This window comes from Parasteatoda tepidariorum, chromosome 4, assembly GCF_043381705.1.
Source record: "Parasteatoda tepidariorum isolate YZ-2023 chromosome 4, CAS_Ptep_4.0, whole genome shotgun sequence".
Classification (NCBI taxonomy): domain Eukaryota; kingdom Metazoa; phylum Arthropoda; class Arachnida; order Araneae; family Theridiidae; genus Parasteatoda; species Parasteatoda tepidariorum.
The window spans coordinates 40,185,595-40,209,959 of record NC_092207.1 but is presented as its reverse complement, the minus strand read 5'-3'; the positions used below and the strand labels follow the sequence as shown (position 1 = coordinate 40,209,959).

Below are 24,365 nucleotides of genomic sequence, written 5' to 3'. Positions count from 1 at the left end.
AAAAATTCCTCAATAAGTTTCTGTTAGTCGTTTAAATACTATTTTTGTTTTTCCACAGAACATATGTGAACTGAATAATATCGATTTGATATTTAAAACAAGACCCATTTTGTCAATGGGTAAAAAAGTTTGCCAGAACATTGATCAGGCTTGACACTTCTATCGAAGCAGGCACGTGACTGATGCCCCCAAGTTACTTATTTTTTTATATACATCTAGTTCATCTTTCCGGTTCATCTGAATGGACAATAGTTGAATATCTGCTCTTCGTACGGAAATAAAAGTTTAAAAAATCCATAAATCAGTGGTAATCAACATTACGAAATCATATATATGAGCTCTGAAAAGTTTAAAATATTTCAACTGTCAAAAAACATAATGAGTTTAGTGTAAAATAAATAAACTTGGATCAAGTAAAAGCAAAACATGACGTTCTACTAAAACCAAAACTATAAACTAAATTTAAAAATTAATTTGCGAATGCAAAGTAAAAATTACATTGTTGAAGTTAGGATAAATTCATCTGATTTTGTCAACAGTGCTAACCTGAATTAATAACCAAGATGGCTTTAATTTACGTTTAAAATAAAAATAAAAAAGAAATATTTACTTCACTCAAAGCAATCCAATGATTGACATCTTCATCAATATGAACTCGAAGTGTTTTAACTGGGCCTACAGTGGGTATTATAGAACCATCTGCAACACCCGAACTGTCTGAAAATCCACCAACCACCAAAAATCGATCAGAAGTGTTTGGATAAGGTATCAACTCTGGAATTTTCGGATTAACTGCTGGAAGAACTTGGACTGATGCATTGACTAAAATATCATCTGGATGCTCTGAGCAACCGCTTCGAAAGAAATATCTGCAATGAAATATTTATAAAATTTATTTTACTGTCAAAAACAGTAATACAAAATATTACCAATTATTTACCAAATATTTATGCGATTTATTTTACCGTCAAAAACAATGGCACAAAATATTACCAGTTAATTTTTTAAAATGAAAAGGAAAAAAATAGTAAAAAAAATAGCTTTTTCCCTGATAAACAGAAAAACAATTGTTTTTTAATCTTAGTTTTTTAATATTTTTTAAATGGCATTTATTTAGGCATATATGAAGTGCCGAATAAGTTATTTATGTATTGTTCCAATTTTGACATAGTTATTTTTCTGTTCTTTATTCAATTTCTAATTAAAAAAAATCAGACACAGAAATTTATACGGAAAGTAACGAGAGCAAAAGAAAATAAGAAAAATGCGGTTTGAAGGAAAATTCGTCAATTGTCCGAATAGATTTCGATGTCCTTATCCTCAATATATTCTTTTTTTTTCCCTCTTTTTTTTCACAATTCTAAAACTGCTTGTCAAAACTCAGGCACAGAAAGTCTTACATGCTTGATCAGAGCTTGCGTTCTCACAAAAAATTTTTCTGACAGTCTGAATATTATTAGAGAACAAATTAATAGGCAGAACGTTACGAAAGTATTGGCTTTTGTACTTTCAATTATGTTTTCAAAGCTTACCTTTATAAATTCAGATTTGGTAATTTATGAGATCAAGTTCTTTATCTGAACTATCCAGAAAGTTCTTCAAACTATCTTGAAACAATGCAGACCCGATTAATTGAATGCTTGTTATTCAGTTAGCTTAATCTTCTGAGTATGGTAACCATATTAATTAAATGACCATTAAGAAAGAACCAAGTTAATGACTTAATAACAGCTCATCAAGTTATAGATCAATCACCAACTTTTAGAATGTCTTGTGAATAGCTAGACTCCTAGACTCGATGGATTCGTGAAGTTGCCGTGGTCTGTTCATACTCAAAGTACAAATCTCTCTGACAGTAAGCAAGCAAGAGATGATACTGTGTTCCACATGATGCGAAATTATGATTATTTTTTCTTGACACATTTTTGAAACGGTCGGTCAATAATTGCATAATTATTTCCAGAGTGCTAGGCTACCGGCTAGGTTCTCCGTCAAATAAAAATTTTCGTTTGAATTTCGAAATGCTGTTAAGTTTGAATATAATCACCCCCCTTAACTATTGCTTTACATGAATAACTGATCGACAAAAGAAAGCTCTGACATTGTACTGGCTACATATACTTCATGCAATGCTACTTCTATATGCTACACAGTGGCTTTCATCATTCATGTGTAACCGAGTTACGATGAACAAAATAAATTAACAAATATGCTATAGAACAAGCATTTTTCTAAAACGTACAAGATGCAACGTTATGCATGTCTTTGCCTCTTTTCAATCATCAGAAAAGATACTTCATAAAAGAATATTGCTTTCGTTTCATTAAAGAAAATAATAGTGCGCAGAAATGGTAATTTTCAAATTATAATTTGAAAAATATGCATATTTAGAACTTTGAATCTTAGATTTAAAAGAAAAAAGTGGAATAAAACTAATAATTCTGTAGTGTTGAATGATATAAAACTGTCCACACAAAATTTATTCCTTATTAAAGTATTAGAAAGATTAATAATTTGCAATGATATAAAAGTACAACAGAAAATAAGAAAAACACTCCCTCACTTTCTACGTCTAATAACTAATCCGAAGAAGATACAAGTTTCTTGACAATTTGCAAGTTGGGATGCATATTTTCCTAATTAATTTATCTCTCCGAGATGACGATTACCGGTATTTCTTAATCCCATTTACAAAATTTATTGTGATTGATCATTTGGTAACCACAAATTCCAGAAAATGCTGCTGTCTACGACTTAAAAGATTAAGCCTCCACAAGACCACTATTACTGCTACAAAATGTGTTTTCATAATTGGATGATTTGGGATAACAAGTACTCTTGCTGAGTGGGAAATTCTCCGTAAAAGATTTTAAAAATCTCTTTTTACTCTCAGAGGATGGAACTCGCTTTTGCATAAATTTGTTGCATTTGATCCACTTAACTTGTCTCTTAAGTTTATGTTATATAGAAACGAAAGTAAGTAGAGATCAAAATATGTCGTGGAAGTCATTGTTGTGTAGATATTGTTCTTTAAAACTATATTTTCAGCTGAAACAATATGGAGTACAAATTTTTAGTAAAATTAATAAGATTAGTTATTTGTTATTTTTGGGAAAATAATAAAGAATATTTCAATTGCTAATTAGTATGTGTTTTTCATTTTTTTTAAATACACTGAGAAAAAATATGGTCAAATCTTCCAGAATATCATACATTTTACTGTGCTTTTTGCTCCATAGGAACAAAAAAAAATTTTCAATTTTTAACGAAATTCTTCGGTACTGAGTTTGGTAAAGTATACAATAAATTATAGTTTTATAATTTATGATAAATTTTGTTAAATGTGGTAAAATTTCGTAATTTTGTCATAATACCACAGAAGATGACATAAGAATTACTTATTTGGTTAAATTTACTATTCAGTTTTTCATTTTCTACTAAATGTGTAATAGTTTGGAAACAAAAATTTCCTGTAAACTATTACCACTGGAACAGAGAAATTATCAAATGAATGGTTTAAAAGCTGTAAATTTTGATTCTGTTAATCAAAATTATGTTGTTGTTTTTTGCCAGAAATGGTTATATACTACACAATAATAATTTAAACAGATTTTTTTTTCTGCGTACAATTGCGCGTTTATAGAATAGGGTAAGAACTATATGATAAGGGTAAGTACTATATGAAGTGAAAGTGAAAGCATGAACTATATGAAGGGTAAGAACTATTTGAAGTGAAGTAATATATCATAGAGTACAAGAAACATATGTAGATTTATATGCAAATGGTAATAAACTATCGCGTATGCGAACATTAACGTCAAAATAATATCTAAAAAATAATAAATATTGTATTTTGGTACAAATCAGAGAAACTGGCCAAAAAGATTAATAAAATAAAAAATTTACTTGTGAATTAATAATTGGAGCGTAACTTCGTTTAAACTTAAAGTTGCTTCATGCAGCATTACTCTCTTTTTTGGATTTTTGTGCATCATAGCATATTTCATTTATTTAACTGCACATACACTTTATTTTATACTACACATACTTTGGTTAAAAATATCCCTACTTTTATCGATTCTTTTATCGATTTTACTTTTTTGCAATTTATCGATCGTTACTTCATGTTTTGAAATTGTCAAAACAAAATTAACATTGAATTATTCTAAATTATCCGATTTCAACATTTTATACTAGTTTATCTAAAACAGTTTTGTGAAATATTGAATCGGTTAAAAGCAATGTAAGTTAAGAATGTAATCCTTTCAATAGGCAGGGAAAAGCCAATGAAAAGAATTTAAGTAAAAAAAAAGTGTCAGAATACTGAGTTCTTTAAACTGCCACATGCAGTCGAATGGTGTGTGGGTGATGGGTGATTATTCGGATCAAGATAAAACTGGACAACGGATAAGCTTCCTTACTTTCTGAGCTTTTGCTATAGATCATATAAAATAACCTAATAAATGCGTACATTGTTAATCCAGCTGCTCGGAATTGATGCCAAGAGAAAAAAAATACGCCTACAAGAAGATACTTGTAGAAACTCGTAGATATTATAGAAGAAACTTGTATATGACGAACAATGTTCGGTTAGATACTTATCAAATGTGGCCACCCACAACATCAATTTTCTGAATCCACCTAAACAACCACTGTTGCAAGTTCTTCGATAAATATCAAAGGAATTCAGAATTGCATGGAATTATTATTGACAAAAAAGTAAATAAATTCAAGATTTGTACTACACAAGCAAATTCTGTAATTCAGCAACTGTCTAGTTTCACGCTGCACTTATTTAAGACGTATGGTATCTGTGATTCGATCGGTCTTTAATTAGGTCTTTACTGTCTTATTATAAGGGTTGCAAAAATGAGAAAAGAAAAAAGTTCAATTAAATGAATACTTTTATTGCAAATCAAAAGAAATAGCTATGGGCGTTGTAAATTATTTATAAAACAGGTCTATGCCTTTTCTATCGAAAGATTGTGTTTGAAGAAATTCAGGACATCTTCATTCACTTCGTCGTCCAAATAAAACGTGTCCTCCATAATGCTCTCCTAAGTGGCCCAAAGATGTGGAAGTCTCAGATAAACAAATATGGACAATACGGGGAGTGTACCAACAGTTCCCAATGTAATATTTTTGAGATCGTCTGAGTTTCGAGGAAGATATTGTGATGGAAAAGCATCTATTGTTGAGTGAGAAAATCTAGAAGCTTGCTTTAAATTCTTATCCGTAATTTCATCAGAGTACTGCAGAAATGTGTTGAATTGGTTGTGCTTCCCTGTTGCAAAAAATGAATTGTTTTTTTCTATCTGGTCTCATCTATGTGTAGCATGACTTTATTTTCGATCACTTTCCTCTGCCACGAGCAAATTTCATTATCGAACGCCGTACGCGTTGACGCCTCCTAACGTATTTTATATCTCTGTTCACAGGAGCTGCTACAGCTGCAGTCATTCTAACGCAATTGCACGCGTCAACTTTTCATTACAGCAACCCTTATGCGTCAGCTTTATGACAGATACCAAAAGCGTTTTTTTTTCAACAGATTTAATAGAATAAATGCTTATTACATGTTTTTGTTTATTTTACTGTTCCTATTTTTTTGTGTTTATTTTAGGGTGTTCTATTTACCAAGCTCTTCAGACTCCCCTTATGTATAAAAACAACTATAAGTACATAAAAGAAGACGTTGTCAATTAGTTTGAAAACTGCTAATGCGTTTTGATAACAAAGGATAGTATTCATGTGTTTCACGTAATATAAAATTTTAGCTTATTTATTTGTGGGAAAAATAATAATTCCATTGATTTGTTTCTTAAAAAAAATGCTTTGATACTATGTTTTAAAAATCAAAATTCAAACTTGTAATCTGTCGGAAAATATTTAAGCTTTTTGAAATTGAAGACACTTTTCGATAAAAAAAACTTTAAAGTTCATATCAAAATTGCATCAGTTTTCAGCCTCATAAAAACCTATTATGAGACTACATTTAACTATCGTCAAGGACTAATAAACAAATACTGAAGATTTAACTGAATCTGTATAATAGCTTCATATACTAACTTTAAAAATGTCGAGTTAACATATTATTAAATAAATAATGCATGAGCAACTACTTGTATAAAGAATTATTGCTAAAAATATCCAAAAAGATGTTTGGTATAATAATACAGAAGAGACATAATATCTACTGAAATTATACAATACGTAAAAAACATCAAAACCATCAATAACAAATGATATAACCAACCTCCAAAGAGTTACTCATTGATTTTAGATTTCAATACAAATCAATAAAACGATATTGATTGAGCGAACTTTGCAATCACCTAAACTTTTAAAATAAACTCCATCGATTGCTTTAAAAGTTAAATTAAGCTTACTTCTATAAAAGGCACTTCTATGAAAGGGTAGTAGAATTTACTTAAAAATCGATGAGTCAATAAACATACGAATCTTTGAATAAGTTAGTTATTTCTAATTTGTATTATGACAAATAGACTTATCCAGAAGTTTTTCGTTTGATGACTTTCAATGAGAATATTTACAAATTAGTTAAATAAATCGAAGTTTGCTTTCAACAGTACTGACGAAAATTTGAAAAATGTGAAAACATCAATCTCATTAAGATGATGCAGTTTTCATAAAGATAAATTTGAAAAGAATTAGTGAATGCGAAAATGAGATGCGCTTTGATAAATGGGAACCATTTTTCTTGACTGAATATTTCATGTACCAAGAAAATTATTTTCTTTTTCAAATTTGATAAATAGGACTGTGTTCCGTATGTATTCATGATGATTGTTAATGTTCAAAGATTTGACTTTTATCTATTTTAGTGCAGAAGAATTCGACTTTGCAATTCTTTTGCTAATTCGTTATCAAGACCTAGTTTTCTGAAAGAAAAAATTATTTACACGAAAAAAGAAATTATTGTTTACTATTTATGTGATCAATAGATACTATTATGTGATCAATAGAATACTTAGAAATAATTACACTATACTTTCAATTGTTCGTGGTATTGCTTAAATTATTGAAGCATATTAGACAAACACAATATTATTGACTGAGCTGCATTGATTGTATGTGAATTAAAACTTTAAATATCTTCGTGTTATTTTTATAACTGGAATAAAAAAACATCATGATTGTTTGTTACAAAATTTCAATGGAATATTTATTTGAAAAAATATTTGCATAAATATGATCTACTGATGAAGTAAAATAAAATGAAATAGTTCTGTACCTGAATTAAAAATAATTAAAAGAGATTAAAATAGCTTTAGTTTCTTTTATGCATTTTTTAAAGAATCAATTGTTAGAATTTTAAAAGTAAATAATCCCAGTTAAATTCAAATTAACTACATTAAATTTGATACTTTTATTTTATTAGCTTATTTTTTATTATTTTATTTATTTTACTACGCTATTAAGATTTGAACTCGGGATGATTGTTTACGATTTTTTCTCAGAAAATAATTTAAATTTATTATTCTTTCGGTGGCAAATTAATATTCTGCAAAAATAATATTGGGTTAAATAATGAAATTGTTATTTTCCATTTCGTCTGTCAGTGTATTTTATAACAAGTATTCTTAACATTCTTTGTTCATTTGTCAAAAAATTTATTGGAAATGTCAGATTAATTATCAGCGGCTAAACTTCTTCATTTGTAGATAAATTTAAAAAAAAACTAAGTGTTGTTTCTATAACTGAAATTAATTTAGTATGGCTTCTTACATTTTAAATGAAAATAAATCAAATCAATTTGAGCAAAAAAACTATCATAATGCAATTGAATGTATGTTTCAGAATTTATTCTTATTACATATTTTCATTAAAAAAGGCAACAATGCATGTTTTAAAAGAAAAAGCTTGCTTTTACTAGTTTATTATCAGGTAGTATATTTATAGATCAAAATTATGTATGAAAATAGTCGTACAAGTTGTCCTTATTCTAAATATTTCCGATTATATTGAAAACAGTTAAAAAATAAATTCTAAAGAACTAAACTAATGCGTAGTAGAGGACGTAAAATACTTTTCTTGTTTTGTTAGTTTCTGTTTTTAATTTTAATTATTTTACTCAGCTAATTAAGTATTTTTTTACATATATACATTTTTAATGGAAGCATATATTTCAGTTCATAAAGACAAAGACTAAATTCTGAATATGTAATGAAAATAACATTAAATAATTATTATACTATGTTAATTTTTTGTATATTATGCTAATTAATTATATAAAAATTGTCAATATTACAGTAACATGAAAAATTATGTTCGGAGTAAACACTAATTTGGAATTTGAAAAAGTGTAAATACAATCAACGCAAAATGCTTAGTATTTATATTAATTTCCATACATACTTCTTCGGAAAAATGCACATGATAATGAAATTTTCCCTATTTCACATGATGATTTTAAATATCCATGATAATCAAAAAACTTTTGCATTGTAAAAATTTCGTCCATAACTTTCCTTTAAAATTATTTTAAAGATAAAAGATAAACCATTTGAAAAAAAAATGATTTTATTAATTACAGATATTTTCAACTTATATTTTAGACTTTAAGAAATCTATTGGATTCCCTTATAACTTTTCAATTTAAAAATTAGAATCCATCGCAGATTTAATTCAGCAACTTTTTATTTGGAAAAACAAAAGTAGGACCAAGTGAAATAACAACGACGCTTTGCATTATAAATAGCAAAGTTCTGTCAGAATGTATACAATTGCGTTCCGAAAATAAAATCATAGTTATGCGGCAAACCGTTACTGTTCCGTATCAAGAATCCCTAGAACATTTTTTTTGCAGAATCTTTTAGGAAAATTGCTGCGAAAATGCTTCTTCAGTTGCTTTTATAACAAAATGCAGATGGCAACGAAAAAAAGTTTTTTCTCTTTCAGAAACTTATGATGAGGGGTTGAATCACGTACTAAGACGTAATTTTTAGGTTCAACGGGAGCAATTTAAATATGCTAATTAATTTTAACAGACAATTAAAAAAAACGAATAAGAAAAATCCTTAGAGTAAAAAAAAACACATTTATTTTTCATTTATGGATATGGATTCTTACGTTCTCAAAAAATAAGTAGATTAAAAAAAAAGTGGCTCATATAGAAGATTTTATTCGACGCGTTTCTTGTCCGAGTAACAGTGAGAAGTAAAAATGATCGAAACTATAAAACGTTTTCCTTAAAAAAACATTTCCACAAAAGTTACTTGTCAGTGCTTGTTTTTAATGATTTTGTTTGAAAACGCGCAAAACAATTTCAAATTTAATGGTTTTTAAATCATGATATTACTTGCAATAATCTACGTATATTTAAATGCGAAATTTAAAATTTGGAGTAAATTGATTTTCAATTCCATAAAAAAACAATAAAATAAAAAACATTTTTTTGAATTTTTAGTGCTTGGAACTATTTAAGCGATATATTACAAAAGTTTATTTATTTATTCACTTGAAATTTCACAATTTAGTATGACGTGCAAACATTTATAAATTTATACCCAAATTATATATTTATTTCTAAATTCAAAGTTTATATTTCAAAATGCGTTTAGTTAATATAGTTTGTTATTTGGTTTCAGATATTGAAATTACGCTAAAGTAAAAGTGCATCACTAATTTTAACAATTCTTAGAACAGAACTAGTTCAATTAAAGTTTCATAAACTAGACTTCAAATTAATCTTATAGAATTCTGCAGTTAATAATTGAATTGCATTAAATACAAGATGCTTGAAATAGAATACCTTCTAATTTGTCGCTAACTATAAATGATTAGGAAAGTAATGAAGTTGTATTGAAGGAAATTGTAGCGCCATCTATTGCAATTTGTATCAATAACAATTTAATTAAAGCCTTTAGAGAAGGAAGAAATGTAATGTTTCTTTAGAAATGTTATGTTAACGATATTTATTTTAAATCTTAATTAGATAATATTTTGTTGAAAGTTTGATAAATATTATCATCTATTGAAATTAAAATTTTATGTATAAACATTCATTTTGAATACGTTAATTATTTTTCTCTTTTATTATAAATGATAGAAAAGGAATCCACCTAAGTTCAAATTTAATGAATATTTTAGAATCAGTGGACTAATAAAGTGTAAAAAAAAGTTTAAATGGATTTTTGGGAAAAGAAACTACTATTTACTTATTTTTGTAAAACTTACTTTGATAATTTATAAAGGACAAATTTAGGAGTTTATTTCAAATTTAGATACAGAAAAAGGTTTTCCAGTTATATGATTAAGTAATACGAATGACGTACCTTATTGTTAACTATAAAATGCTTATTGCGCAAAAATTATTTAAGATTAATGTTTTTTTTAAAAAAAATAAGTGTGTTCTATTTATTCCTTCAACTACTTTTTTTACCTTCAACTGTGCTGTACAAGACTTTGGACTTTTCAATTTTGGTGAATTCAAAAACAATTTTAATAAAGTTTAATAATAATGTTTCCAAGATAACAAAAGTAATGGTTTTTTTTCAAATTTGCCTTCGCCTTTTCTGAAAATGCATTTCAACTACCTATATTTTAAATATGCCGTCTGAATTTTTCGAAATTTTTATTTTAAATTTTTAGAAAATAATTTTAAATGTTAAGTAGATGTAAGAAGCTTAACAAAATATGGTACGTAAGACATGCAATACTGCAGTGCAAATAAGAAATCAAAAAATAAAAATAAGTTACCTATTTTTTTATAAATATACAAAAAATATTTATACAAAAATGATTTATTGAATCATTTATAATGGCATTTTTATGTGATTAGCATTATATTGCCAAAAAAATTTCTTTTTAAAAAATAAATTCTTAGTCAGTATTCTGAATTTTTATTTTAGCTTAGATAGCAACGATAAGGCAGGCAAGGGAAATAGTTTTTAATAATAGTTTAGAGCATTTTTATCGAAAGATATGGTTAAGCACAGATTGGTTTTTCAATTGCACAGCAGATTACGATGGAGCAAATGAAACGAAAATGCTCAAATAGAAAGCTGGTATTTTTCAAAAGTTTTTGAGGTGGTTTTAAGCAAAGTGAATTATGAAATCTAAAAAGTAATGTATTTAAAATGTACAAACAGCTAAAAAGTCAGTTAAATAAAAAAATGAAAATCTATGTTATTAAAGCTGGATGTTTATTGTGTGTGTGTGAATTCGTGTACGTACCTCATATAAATCCACAATTCAGAACCAATCCACATCAAATTTTGTGTAAATAAGTTAGAAGACGCGAAGTAACTGTTTTCTTATAAATCCTCTCTAACCACCGGTTCACTGGCTACTTGCCAAAGCAAGGGCTTTCTATATGATTTGACTAATATTTTAAAATATGAGTGATTTGTTAGCTTACAGCTCTAATTAATCAAATTCCCCTCTGCAGAGGATCAAAATTGTGATGGCATGTCTTCGGATCATCCTCAGGGATGTTTCCCAGACCGTCGCCAATAGCCCATTGTGCAGCTCCAGTGCGACGCAAATGAACAACAACAACAATTAATCAAAAATTAATTTTATTCATGAACTTAAGGACAATCCACTCTGCCATAATCATGACGTGTTTCTTGAAGTTCCTCCTGGAAAAATTGTTTATAGTGCCTTCTAGCAGCACTTAAACGGAAAAACTTAAGTGATTCAATGGATGTGAATAGTTGCTAATCTATGGTACATTATGTTGTATATTTCTCATATTTATTTTTTTATATTTACTTTAGTACGATTATATTTGTTTCATTCCACTTAAAATTATTAATTAAGATTGGAGTGCGATAATTAATGTTAGTTTTAGAAAATATTTTCATAATGTGCATTTATGCCAAAACATAAAATTTTTTTATCAACTCTAAATATTTTATTTTGCATTTTAGTTCTATGATTCGTAAAATGTATTTTTTCCGAATTTTTGTTTACTTCTGTGTATCACTGTTCTTTCATATTATAAATTCTACTACAAATGGAGAAAAAAAAATAGTCTACATTAATAGCGCTTTTCTGTATTTATTTTTTTATTAATTTAAAAGGATTAATGGTGCATTTCATCCAGGTTAATATGTATTAAATTCAACAGTGAAATAAATATAAGAACAAGAATAATGATGAAAATTAAAATATTTAAAATAATTTTTTACTTTATAAGATTTATAGAAGTAAAACAAAGCAAACATCAATAAAACTGATAGTTAAACTTTTCGCCGCAGTGTGGAGCTGAAACTGTTTTGGGCAGACTGTTGCCATTTTTAGGAATTTTTTTCTTTGGTTCAATTATTTATGTTAGGTTATTAGATGTAAATTCAACGCTAATAAATTCTCAACATACGGTAATGACGTCACCGAACTGCTATTTTAAAAGGTATAGGAAACCGCATGATTCCTACATATATACTTACACTTTTAAAGTCCTTCTATAAACATTAACGAGGCTCAAATGCAGTCTTTTACTAAACATTTGTTGTAAATTCATATTAATTTATTTTTATAATTTTAAAAATTACATGTGTATTTGAATATGACTGACGTTTATTTTAAGTAAAATGAAATATTTAAACAGATTCAAAAACTCCATTTCACATCAAACGTAAAGATATATTTGAATTTTTCAGAACTATGCCTTTGAATTATCACGTACAAAACATTGAGACAATGAGAGCCTATAAATGGAATATCCTCAAAAATGTTCTTCAATTTACAGCAGGGTACTTTAGCTTGATAAATCAAATTACAACTCAAAAACGGTATTCGTATTTCAAAGAATTGAAAGAAAAAATAAATAAATGACTCCGGGGGGAAGAATTTAATGGCGTCACGTCGATGAAACTCACTTTGTAGCAAAAAGGGCGTGCTTTAAGTCACGAACGTGTCTTCATATTTTTCTAAATGATAAAAGACACGACTACTTTCTAACAAATAGTTTTTAAAAGACTACAAAGTGATAAGGAGAGCTTTACTTACCTTTCAATTAAAACAGGAGGTGAAAAATGAAACGTTATATTATCTCCTTGCATTGGCATGAAAGCCCAGAAGTAAGTGTCACCTTTGTACGCACGAGAAAGGGTGTGGTCTCCAAAAGTTTTCAAGGTTGTCCTCAGAACTGCTTTTGGATTGTGATGAGGGTAGTGTGTCAATGTTTTTCCAAATTGCTTATCCTGGAGGAAGAGAATATGGAAAAAATATATAATAACGCTCAAACAATTTTGAATAGCGAGAATGACAAAAAAAAAACATCTCATTTTTGCTTATGAATCAATTTGCGTCTAGAATTTTTTTTGGATGTTTCGAAATAGTATTGAGTATAATATACGGATATATTTGTCCCTAGAAAATTGCTGCTTTAGTAATACTCAAATACTCAAAGAACATATAAGACTATAAATAATAAAACATCATTGCAATTTGTTTCAAATGATGAAGTTTTGTGCTTACTCGCTGATGTTAGCCAAACTCCAGAAGCGTTCCCAGATTTTTACAAATAGTTTTAATGTCTGTGGTCAAATTGCTCACACAGTTTTCTCTAACTTTAAAATGTTTAATTTCATTTATATTTCAATTTATGTTTTTTAAGAGAAATCCCTTCTTTCTTGCCGTTAGTCTGATCAACTTAAATGAGGAACAATTCCATCGAAATTGCTGATGAACTTCTTTGTGAATAAGATTAGGTATTATTATGAGAGAGATCAATTAAAAATATATTAGAACTGTTTTATTTACAAAAAAAATTTCATCCAATTAAAGATAAACTGATGTTGTTTTTCTCACTAATGTTCAATGCTCGCACCATTAGTTATACATCATAAATTCTACCTATAGAATTTTTAGCCCACAATTTGGTTAACAAAGTCTAAATAATTATTGCATTTAACTTTTCAATTTTTTTTCTTAACTCTCGCAAATAATTAAAATAACCAAAAAAATTAATCCAAACATTCAATGGTTTCAAATAACCAGTACAATAATGGTTTTGAATAATAATAATAATAATCGATTTACGTTTTGGTCACAGAGTGTGATAAAAACTAAGCTTTAAACGGTACGCATGATTAACTGAAACTACAACTTCACACTTTGCTAATAGCAGAACACATGAGGGTCTCGATAGTAATTCGCTATTTTGTGTTTGAGATTCTCAATGCTGGAAAAACACAAAGTATACTCGATAACACTCTTACATAAAAGTGTTAGAGAAACTCATTAATTCGGACTTTAAATTAATACTTTAAAACGATTACAGTTGATTATTTTTTTAACTTATAACTGGAGCATACTTTTGTAGACGTACTGTACACAATGCATAAACCTACCGTTAGTTTTTGAACTTTGCCTTTCAAGGATGAATGCGTACCAACATGCTGAAATAAAGAAGGCCTATAGTGTATCCAAACATTGTCTTTTTGTTTTCTGCAATCTTTCTGCAACAGAAAAAAAAATTAAATTTCTTTCACAATTCACATCCTTTATAAAAAAAAAATTATTACTAGATAAATAATATATTAACAAAAAATATTTAATAAATTTGTCAATTATTGATGTTTCTACTATATGTTATAAATTTGTTTGAAATCATAAAAGTGACAAATCTCGTTTATAAAATAAGAATTTAAAATCTATATTTCAGTTAGTCAAACTTTACCTCATTGGTTTTTTTAATTTAAGATGTAATTTCTCATTTTATTTTATGTTAACTTTGAAATTAGTTTAAAAGCGTACCTGCATTCATTTCAAACTTTTCGGAAACACATTATTCTTCCTCACTAGATTAAAATTGAGGCTTAAGCAACGGTCTCAAAATTGCTCGTAAATCTTTTTAGGAAATTTTTCCGCTTGAATATCATGGGCATCCGTTTAAATTACCTATATGTGGCCAAAAATTAGCAGGTTAAGCAAAAATCTTTTAGAAATTATAGAATTGTAATGAAGCTTATGAAATAAATGCCATATTTTCTTACAATTCCTCATGGTGGAAGGGGAATGTTATGGCCCATTACTAAGTCTTCTATCCATATTTTTTTTAAAAATATATGTCAAACGTTTTTCTTTTTAACATGTGAACGAAATGTTTTTAATATCCAGAAATAGACTCATTGCCCAAACAATTTTCAAAGTTTAAAAGCTTTGTTTTTACCCATGGTCATTCATGGACCCACTTCATGATTTTTAAGAAAAATAGTTTTATTCTGTCCCCTGTTCTTTAAACCACATTAATCACTATTTGAAGCGATATCCATGGAATTACACAAAATACGATTTCTAACAAATATTAGAAAGGTCAGTTATAAAATAAAATTATTTTTATGAGAAAATGCGTATAAAATCTCACACTGTCAAAAATGTCTCGACAAAAAATGGTTAAATATCAGCTTAATTAATTCATATTTTACCATACTCAAACAAAACAGACAAATAATAATAAATAAGATGATATTTAAACTGCTGGCTTTGAAAAAAACCGTTTATGTACCGTTTTTTCATCTAATATGATTGAACAACCTGTATTTTATCGCAACAACTAGGCCCAGAAACTACTTAGTTCTTTGCAACTGGGTACATTTATGGAATATATCATTATATTATATATAAATATATCATATTATATTATACTACTGTCTTTTCTTAAAATTACTTATTTTTTAGGTAACATCATAACATCAGTCTAAATTGTTTATCCAAATCAATAAAAAAATTATGCTTTTTTTTCTTAATATAAATAAATAATTTTATCTTATAATGAATTTTGACTTCTTGGAGGAAAGTCGCATTAAAACAATTTATTAATTTTCCTACCTTTTTTAGTGATAATATAAAACATTTAGTCGAAGAAATATAGGTGAATAAAAAGCACTACTAGTGGAAAAATAAGTCCTTTAATTTGATGCATTAAATGTTAGATAAACCTAACAAGCAGCTTTAACATAATGCCATAAGCTTATTCATAATATTTCTATTAAGCAAAGATATTCACATGGAGTTGGAAACATATCACGTGCTTCTTACTTAGTTACACTACGATGAGCACAGATATAACTTCAGGGAGTTTTAAGCACTTTTCATGCCTATCTTATCCAGTTATTTTGAAACTTGCAATCTAATTCTTTCTAAGTTATTACATACTTTATATCTTCATTAAATGCAATGCCTGGAAGCTGCAAGTGTTCGATTTTCAGGAGAGATAAATATTTGTCTTTTGAGAATTATAGAATATTTTAATTATGAACATAATTTTAAAAGTTCTAAATGCTCTAGATATTAAAATTCTTGTAATAAACTTTAAAATCTCATTTTAAATTAAAATTTTATTGTTTTCTAGTAAGTTATTAATGATGTTTGATATTATTTTTATCAGTTATCATCATTACCCATCTTTAGCAATTTTAAATTACGTAATTTTTCACCGTCAGTGTCTTTAATAGAACAAAGTAAAATATTGAATATAGTAAAGTAAAATTTTAATAAAACTAGGTTATGCTAATATTTATTTAATGTTTCGATTTCGCACTCTAATCGTACATTAATTTCTGACTAGCACGCTATATGGAATAATTTTTTTTTTTTGCTTTCTTAAATCTCCCACGAGCATTTATCGTGTCTTTTTGCAATTGGCTATATTTTGACATAAAAAACAAATGCGAAAATAATATTTCAACAAAATTTAAAAAACAGACAACCAAAATTGTATTTGAAATTTATTTAAAGTTCTTTATTGCTCAAAACTTTTAAAATGAATTAAACGCATAAAAAGACACTAAGAAACAAATTTTTTGCTGCATTTATACAGGCATTTCATCTTGCCTAATTCGTGTGTGGGGATGCTTAATCTGAAAATTTCTTTCTGCTCTTAAAGTTAGAGATTTTTTGAAATTATATTTTTAGTCTATTTTTAATTGAAATGTAAGCGTTATATATAATGGAGATCGCGTAACTATCGCGACGAACTTTCAGGGGAGATAAGGCACATCATCAGAATCAAAGTTGCATAAAAAACCATGTCCAGAAGTTCCATAGTATTTTCTTTATATTTTATATCCGTCGTTGAACAGCTGACCCAATTTTTGGGTTCACGACTACTACGCCACGTACTATGTTCACCGCCGTGGCCTTGTAATTTTGAACCTATCCAGAAGACAAAGAAACTCCTGGATCAGTACCCCCACAGTTATTGGTTTGTTATGGGAACATGGAGAACTTTGCGACTCGACAGATTTAGCGTGCATCAGTTACTATTTACTACAAGGGGAGCTTTCGGCCGGCGGGGATCGAACCCGCGAACTCTTGGACATGGGCCCAGCCCCCTATCTACCAGGCTATCCCGGCCTAAGTTCCATAGTATGCGACTAGGGGCTCTTTCTCATTAAGACCTGTTCAGAAACAGCTTAAAATAGGGGAGGCACTCCTAGCGGCGTATGATGACATTTACGTGCATGGGTTCCTATGCAGAATCAGTCTTGAAAATGTGTTTTAACTCCTTTAGAAGTTTTTTGCACCATTTATGCGAAAATCTGCTATGTATAACGTTTTAAAACTTGTACATTTCCATAAAGAAATAGACTAAAAATGTCATCGGAAAAGTTAAAAACTGTAGCTTGGAGAGAGAAATTGATTGGAGATTTGAAATCTGTGACGTAAAATATCCAAGGTCTGTCAAAAATAAAATTCAAAAAATAATAAGCAATAGAAAATAATAACAATAGAAAACAAAAAAATGAATGTCCTCAGTGTTATTTTCTATTTTGTATATTAGATACATTGAATGTTCATTTGTGGAATGTTTAGCTTATTTTTATCAATTTAGCCAGGAGGTTGAGTTTGTTGCTAGTTTTAATCTTTTCAGTGGCAATTAAATAAAGCGCAATAATCAGACTTTATCTTAGATCTTTAGACATATCAAAACTCACATTCAGTTAAGAAAATAAGTAGTTAAAGCTAAATATAAATATTGGATTTACATTTTATACATACACTGTCTCGATCAAAGCGGCAAACTTTCGTTTGTATCATGTGGTCAAGCAGCCAATCCACTGGCTTATCGTTGTGAAATATGGCGAAAAACGTTACAAGCTTTGACAAATCCACAGCCTTAAACATCTTACCTGAAAGAATAATGACCACCTTACGATTTACATACTTAAATTATCTAAATTCCAATATAAAAAGATCGAAAGTATATAAGTTATGAAACTTGTTTCAATAATAATAAAATTTTTATAGAATATATTATTACCAGCAAAGTTGAACTTTCATCTTTGGAACTTTTCCTTATTTAAGCGTGTGTGTTATCTCCGTTATTTTAGAGAGTATATTTAGGATACAGTTAGGAATTCCGATCTACTTTCGTAAACTGTGTTTTCACTTAGAATTAATTTGTGTTACTTAAAAATCATTTTTATATGGGATAGTTAAATTACTACATTATTATTACCAAGCAATGTTAAATAAAAGCAACTCATAAGAAATGTTAGATTAAATGTTACACTTTTAAATGCATAAAGCCACCGCTTATTGTTGGCAATGTTTATATTGTCATTCATCTTAAAGTAAAAATTATTACAATTACAGTATTTCTCAAGATATTGAATGTCTTAACGAAAAGATGAAATAATGTTCCACTGTATAAAATTTTTGCTTTTACGCAGGTATTAAAATCTATTTTAATAGGTCGTAACTTATGATTAATTTATATTTATTTGGTTTTATTTTTGCTGCAAAAATATTTGTTAATAAACGAACATTCTAAGATTACATCATGAAGACAAAAAAAAATGTAAAATGAAGTTTCCCACGGGAAATATTCCATTAGATTTTATACTTTAAACCATCGTAAAAGCTGCCGCTTAATCCGGATAATGTTGATATTGTCATTACTTTTACAGTAAACATAACATTAAGTCTTAAAATATTGAAAGGCTTAAAAGACGAAAAGATTGAATATTTAAAGTTTTGCTACATAATCCTTTAAAGTGACTTTTTTCATCCTTTTAAAAGTTCCCAAAGTAGAACGAGAAATTCCTTTAAGTTTACGAAGGCTATCTTAAGAGAACAGTTTTCCCGAACTCTGTCGCAATTCTCTTTTTTTCCCGTTTCCATGCATCGGACGATTAAGAAGAGAGAAAAGAGATTCTATCATCTGATTTTCCTGAAGACAGCCCCATTTCCAGCTAAAAGGGGAACTTTGAGAATCTTCTTTGGCTACCGCTAGAGCATTCAAAACGTGTATAATTCAAACCTTGAAATTGGAAAAGAGAATTTTATACTTGGCGAGGCGATCGATATTTCGGGGATTCTGTCTAGGGAAGAGGGGAGAGAAAACAGAGAATAAAAGAATATGAAGGGGGGCTTACCTATAAAACCTAGTTGGCAAAAGTCCAGAATGATCCAGTCTTTGTTCTCTCTTAGTTTCTTGAAGGCAAAGTTTTTCATGATCGTCAAGTAATGCGGTTTAGTCAAAATATCGTCTTCCATCTGAATAATGTATTGAAATAAGGCAATCAGCAAATCATCACATTTCGAAATCAAGAGTTTTGAAATGTTTGATGATGGGTATTTGAATTGTAACTTGTGAAATAAAAAGAATGTAGTATCATAAAATAAGTATTTTTATTTACTTTTTACTAATTATTTGTAATTCATCCACATTACAAATATTTAAACTTAGTAGAAATTTTCGCATCGAATTTTTATCGTGAAAAAAAGTTTCAACTGGATCTATTGTATACAGAAAAAAGGACTAAAAAAATGCATTTACTTTTCTTCTCAACTTTGTTGGAAACGAATTACTCTAAAAAATATAACTAAGGGGAGCTGTTCCATATTTTTGACCCAATCGCCTTTTGTCTCTGTGTAATATTTACCATACCTCCTACACCTCGTTTTATATTTTATTGAAAATACCAAAAAATATACTTATATTTCAGGAAAGAAGTACTACATAATAAACGGTAAATTTAAATTTTAGCTTTAAGCTAAAGAAAAATTGTAAACAGCTTTTTGAATTTAAACTTTTAAGCTGAATTTTTCTTAAACCTAGATCAGCATCGATGCTCAAAATAAAATCAACAGAAGAAAGCAGTAATTTTTGACTTTTTTAAATAAAAGTAAGGTAAAAATATCTGTAATATTTGATTCTGTTGATTTTAAGTGTTTTCATTCTTATCAAAATGTGTTGTATTACACTTGTTGTTATCCCCTTCTTTTCGCTTCTCACGAACAGCCACAACTTCACGACTCCTTCCTCTTTCTCTAAGTGTGACAACATTTCTGGAAGGCCCCTGAATTGATATATGTAGTCAATTGAAATTTAGTTGAAAACTAAAGTGAGACACTAAAAGTATTCGGGACTGCATATCTTCAAAATAAATAATCCATCCGACTAAATAATAGTTTTATAGATTATAATAAGCTTTAAATAGCACGCATTTTTAACATAACAGTTTTCAAACGATTCCAATTTCATTGAAAAAGAAGGTAAATATACGCTATAAATGTAAGACTTTTTTAAAATTTGCTTTCTTAAGAACTATTCGTTATATACTCGAACTATTCGTTCGACATATGTCGTTAAAATTTTGTATTTCATCATATTTACCTTCGTGTTTTTATTTATTTATTTATTTTTTTGAAAATTTGGAGAATTAGCTCTCTTCAAAATCAATGGTTTGAGGCAGGAGTGAACCTAAACTGGATTTGTCTACTTTTTTTTTCTTTTTTACAATTGACAGTTTAAGGGGAGTCCATCTTTTTCGATATACTCTTTCTAAAAAACAACTTATGATATCACCCTGAAATTTTTTTGTGATATTTCAGATTCTATCAGTTGGTTGATGTGATGACGTTTCAGCATTAACATGAATACGTTTTGAGTTATAAAATATTTTTGTTTCGAAACCTTTTAAAAATATAAAAGTTCTCAGTTCATAATTTTTTTTAAAAACTTTCTGCCGCAGATATGTATTAACAGTTATCGCAATGTAAATATATAACAAATATGTGAAAAAATTTAAATAATGCATTGCTTAGATGCTTATAAAAGGTAAATCGAAATAGGTCAGTTTTAGCATTACTGGTATATACCTTACCTTAGACCAAAAACAGAGGACCCATTTATATCAGTCAACCTGCAACTCCATAATATTCTATAATTTGTAATCCAACCCAAAAGAAAAAAACTCTTTAATCAAGTATTAGTCAAAATAGCCTTCATGAAGGACTTTGTGATATAATCACGTCAGCACTGTGGTCAGTGTTATACGAGAGCAGAATTTGAATCAACCAGCCACCGCTGGGACTAGAACCTGATTGACTTCATTAGAAGGTGATCACTCTATCCCTTTTAACCACCACGAATCACCGTAACCTTATTTTATTTTACAACTGGTGGCGTTGAATAACCGACTACCATCTGAGTTTCCTACTTTCAATATTCAACTTCGCAGTCTTGTAATTTTGAATAGATCCCAGCAGAAAAAGGAGCTCTTCGATCAATCATAAGCCTTCTTGGAGGACTAATTAGCCTTCCTGAAGGATCTTCTGATGGAACTATCTCTAAGTTCTGTTCATGGTGAGAAAGGCAAACGGAAATCTCTCATGGGTAGCCGGAAGGAAAGGGTATTTTAAACCACGATCCGTCTACCTTTGAAGATAAATTCCTTAAATACTCTATCCAATTCAATGCATCGTGAAGGGTTGATTCCTCTATATGTAACGCAAATGCGGGTTGTTTTATTAAAAAAAGTCCTCCAAGTAGACAAAATTTCTACCAATACTTAATCCAGTAGTTCCCTTGTCATCTGGATTGGGTACAAAATTACAAGGCTACGGAGCAGAACATTGGAAATCGTAAAGGCGAAATCGTTTCGACTGTTTATCGACGGTTATAAATTAAAATTTAAAATTTGAATAAATACAAAAAGCACTATTTTATAAAGTAAACAGCTTTTAGGAAAAAATTAACATTCATTGTCATTACCGAAAACTTGTTTAATTTTATAAATGATTGGTATATTTTAATTGGTATAAAAATTTTTTAGGTAAATCTTCTTATAGTGTTTAATGTAAATTATCTAAATTTCACGTTTTACCATATTTTAATAGTTCAAGTAATTAGATTCAGCTAACTTACTTGAACGTAAAAGGTTCCTTTAGCCTGGGCGTACATCATTAGGTAAGCGTAATCTAAGTTTTGCTTTGTTCTCCATCTGAAACAATAGATAATTCCACAAATTATATTACAATCAATTAGCCATAAGAAAATTGTAATGATTCAAATTTTGAAATGGAAACTGCAAATAATGCAACAAAATAAAACGAGATATATAATTTACAAAGATAATCAACGTCAGAGCTGCAAAGTTTTGAGACTAAATAAGATTTCATTTGAAAACACAAAACTTCACAACATTTTTTACCAAAATATTCAAGCATGCTTTAAACTTAAATGAAATTAAACAATATACTTAGTAAAAACACGAATTAAACTAATAATAAGTATAAAAAAATCAGTGATCAATGCTTGAATGTTAATAACTACAGTGTTTATTTATTTATTTTAACAAATGGCATGGAAAATTTTAACTTATATACATTCTGAGAAAAATAATTTGTACGTTGAGCCATATAATTGTCCAGAGAGAGTTAGGGAGCTTTATATAGTGGCCCCAAAATGACACATCATGACATACTAATTTCTAATTTCAATGGTACAATAGGTTGCAATTTTGAAAGTATGATTCCAATAGCTTAGACAGGAAATTGGAAATTTTGAGTTCATTTTTTCTCATTTCGCTATATCTTAACTTTTATGCATTTGCAATGTATGTTATGGTGTGGCCACAATATGAAGCTTCTTAGCTCTCCTTGGACTGGTATGTATAGTGCACCAAAGAACGGACCACCATGAATAACCTTTGAGCCAATGATCGGATCTTAACGTTTTAGGACTCAAACTCAAAGATTCAAGGGGGTGACCTCAAATATGCGAATTAATTTTACTTTTCGCCTATTTTGCCATATCTAGAGAACTTATAAAGAGAATTGACGAATTTTTGCACACAATTATAAAATTTGTTTATCCGAAGATAATGAAATGCAAAAAAATACAGTTTAGTAAATATTTATTATTTTTCATTATTTTATTTAATAATAGTCGCAAAAATTTGAATGGTATCATATACAGTTTTTAAAATAATTTTAAAGTATACAATATGACATGGCAAAATACAAAACTTGAGCGAAGTCGTTCGAATAGTTCCTGAGAAACCGAATTTCAAATAACTGACTTTTTTAGAAATTTAATTTCTCAGAAACTATTCAGCCGATTTCGATCAAATTTTGTATTTTGCCTAAGAAAATTGCATATTTTAAAATGATGTAAAAAATGTATACCTGACAGTTCAAAATTGTTTCTACTATTATTAAATGAAATAATAAATATTTACTAAAATTTATTTTTGCAGGGAAGTATCTTTGGATAAACGATTTTTATAATTATGTGCAAAAAAGGTTTAAATTCGTTAGGGAAATTTTAGATATATCGCGAAATACGCAAAAAGTAAAATTAACATTATGGAGGCCAAACTTGGGATCACCCTCCTGACAAAATTATCGGGAAAATGTTTTGCAAATTGCCACTACCCCCAATATTTTGGAGGTCATCTATCCGAATCCGTCAAAAAAGGCATGTTTATTTAGAGAAGATGCGTTTTTGTATCGGATTATGTAACTTAAATATCGTCTGCACTAATTGATTAGCATGTTTGAGGTTAACATTCTCGAACAGTTAAGTTTGAGTCCTAAACGTGAAGATCTGATCATTAGAACAAAAGTTATTCCTGGTGGTCCTTTTTTAATTTGTATTTTGAAGTACTGTACAACTATGATGGTTTGAACATCGTACTAGGAATTCGGATTTCCTTGGCTCAAATCCTGCCGGCAGTCAGCATTTGAGCAAAGGAGCGAGCCTCTCACCCATTTCTTCATCCTCCTGCATTTTGTATAAAAAAGGCTATATGCTGTATCAATTTTAAACACAAGGGAATTTCAAGTTCGATTATCATTTGCTTCGGAGCTGTTTTAAATTTTACTGCGTGAACAAAATTTAAAATTTTAATACAAAAATAATAATTACTATTGATAAAATCTGACCTCATATTAGGTTCTTGAAAGTTTGTTCTGTATGTTTTCAAAATTTATAATGAATGCAAAAAATTACCTCACTCTTTCTACGGTGTCACCAAGGGTGTTGCGTAAGCTCTTAAAATCAGGATAGTATGCTTCTGGTGGAGCTATTACCTCCAATAAACCAGAATCTAAATGTTTCTGAAACCTGTAAATTATAATTAATTAACACTAACATA

The 24,365-nt window shown here is 28.7% G+C and overlaps 1 protein-coding gene across 1 annotated transcript in view; it reads right to left on the bottom strand.

The window, feature by feature from the left end:
* Positions 1-24,365, bottom strand: part of LOC107441085 (alpha-1,3-mannosyl-glycoprotein 4-beta-N-acetylglucosaminyltransferase A) — a 70,944-nt gene that overhangs the window by 5,115 nt on the left and 41,464 nt on the right. The window contains exons 5-11 of the mRNA XM_016054228.3: positions 24,221-24,334; positions 22,133-22,208; positions 19,356-19,476; positions 17,977-18,107; positions 14,325-14,432; positions 12,979-13,172; positions 611-869 (exon numbers count right to left, since the gene is read on the bottom strand). Coding sequence (XP_015909714.1) covers positions 611-869; positions 12,979-13,172; positions 14,325-14,432; positions 17,977-18,107; positions 19,356-19,476; positions 22,133-22,208; positions 24,221-24,334 — 1,003 coding nt within the window. The remainder of the gene's footprint in view (positions 1-610; positions 870-12,978; positions 13,173-14,324; positions 14,433-17,976; positions 18,108-19,355; positions 19,477-22,132; positions 22,209-24,220; positions 24,335-24,365) is intronic.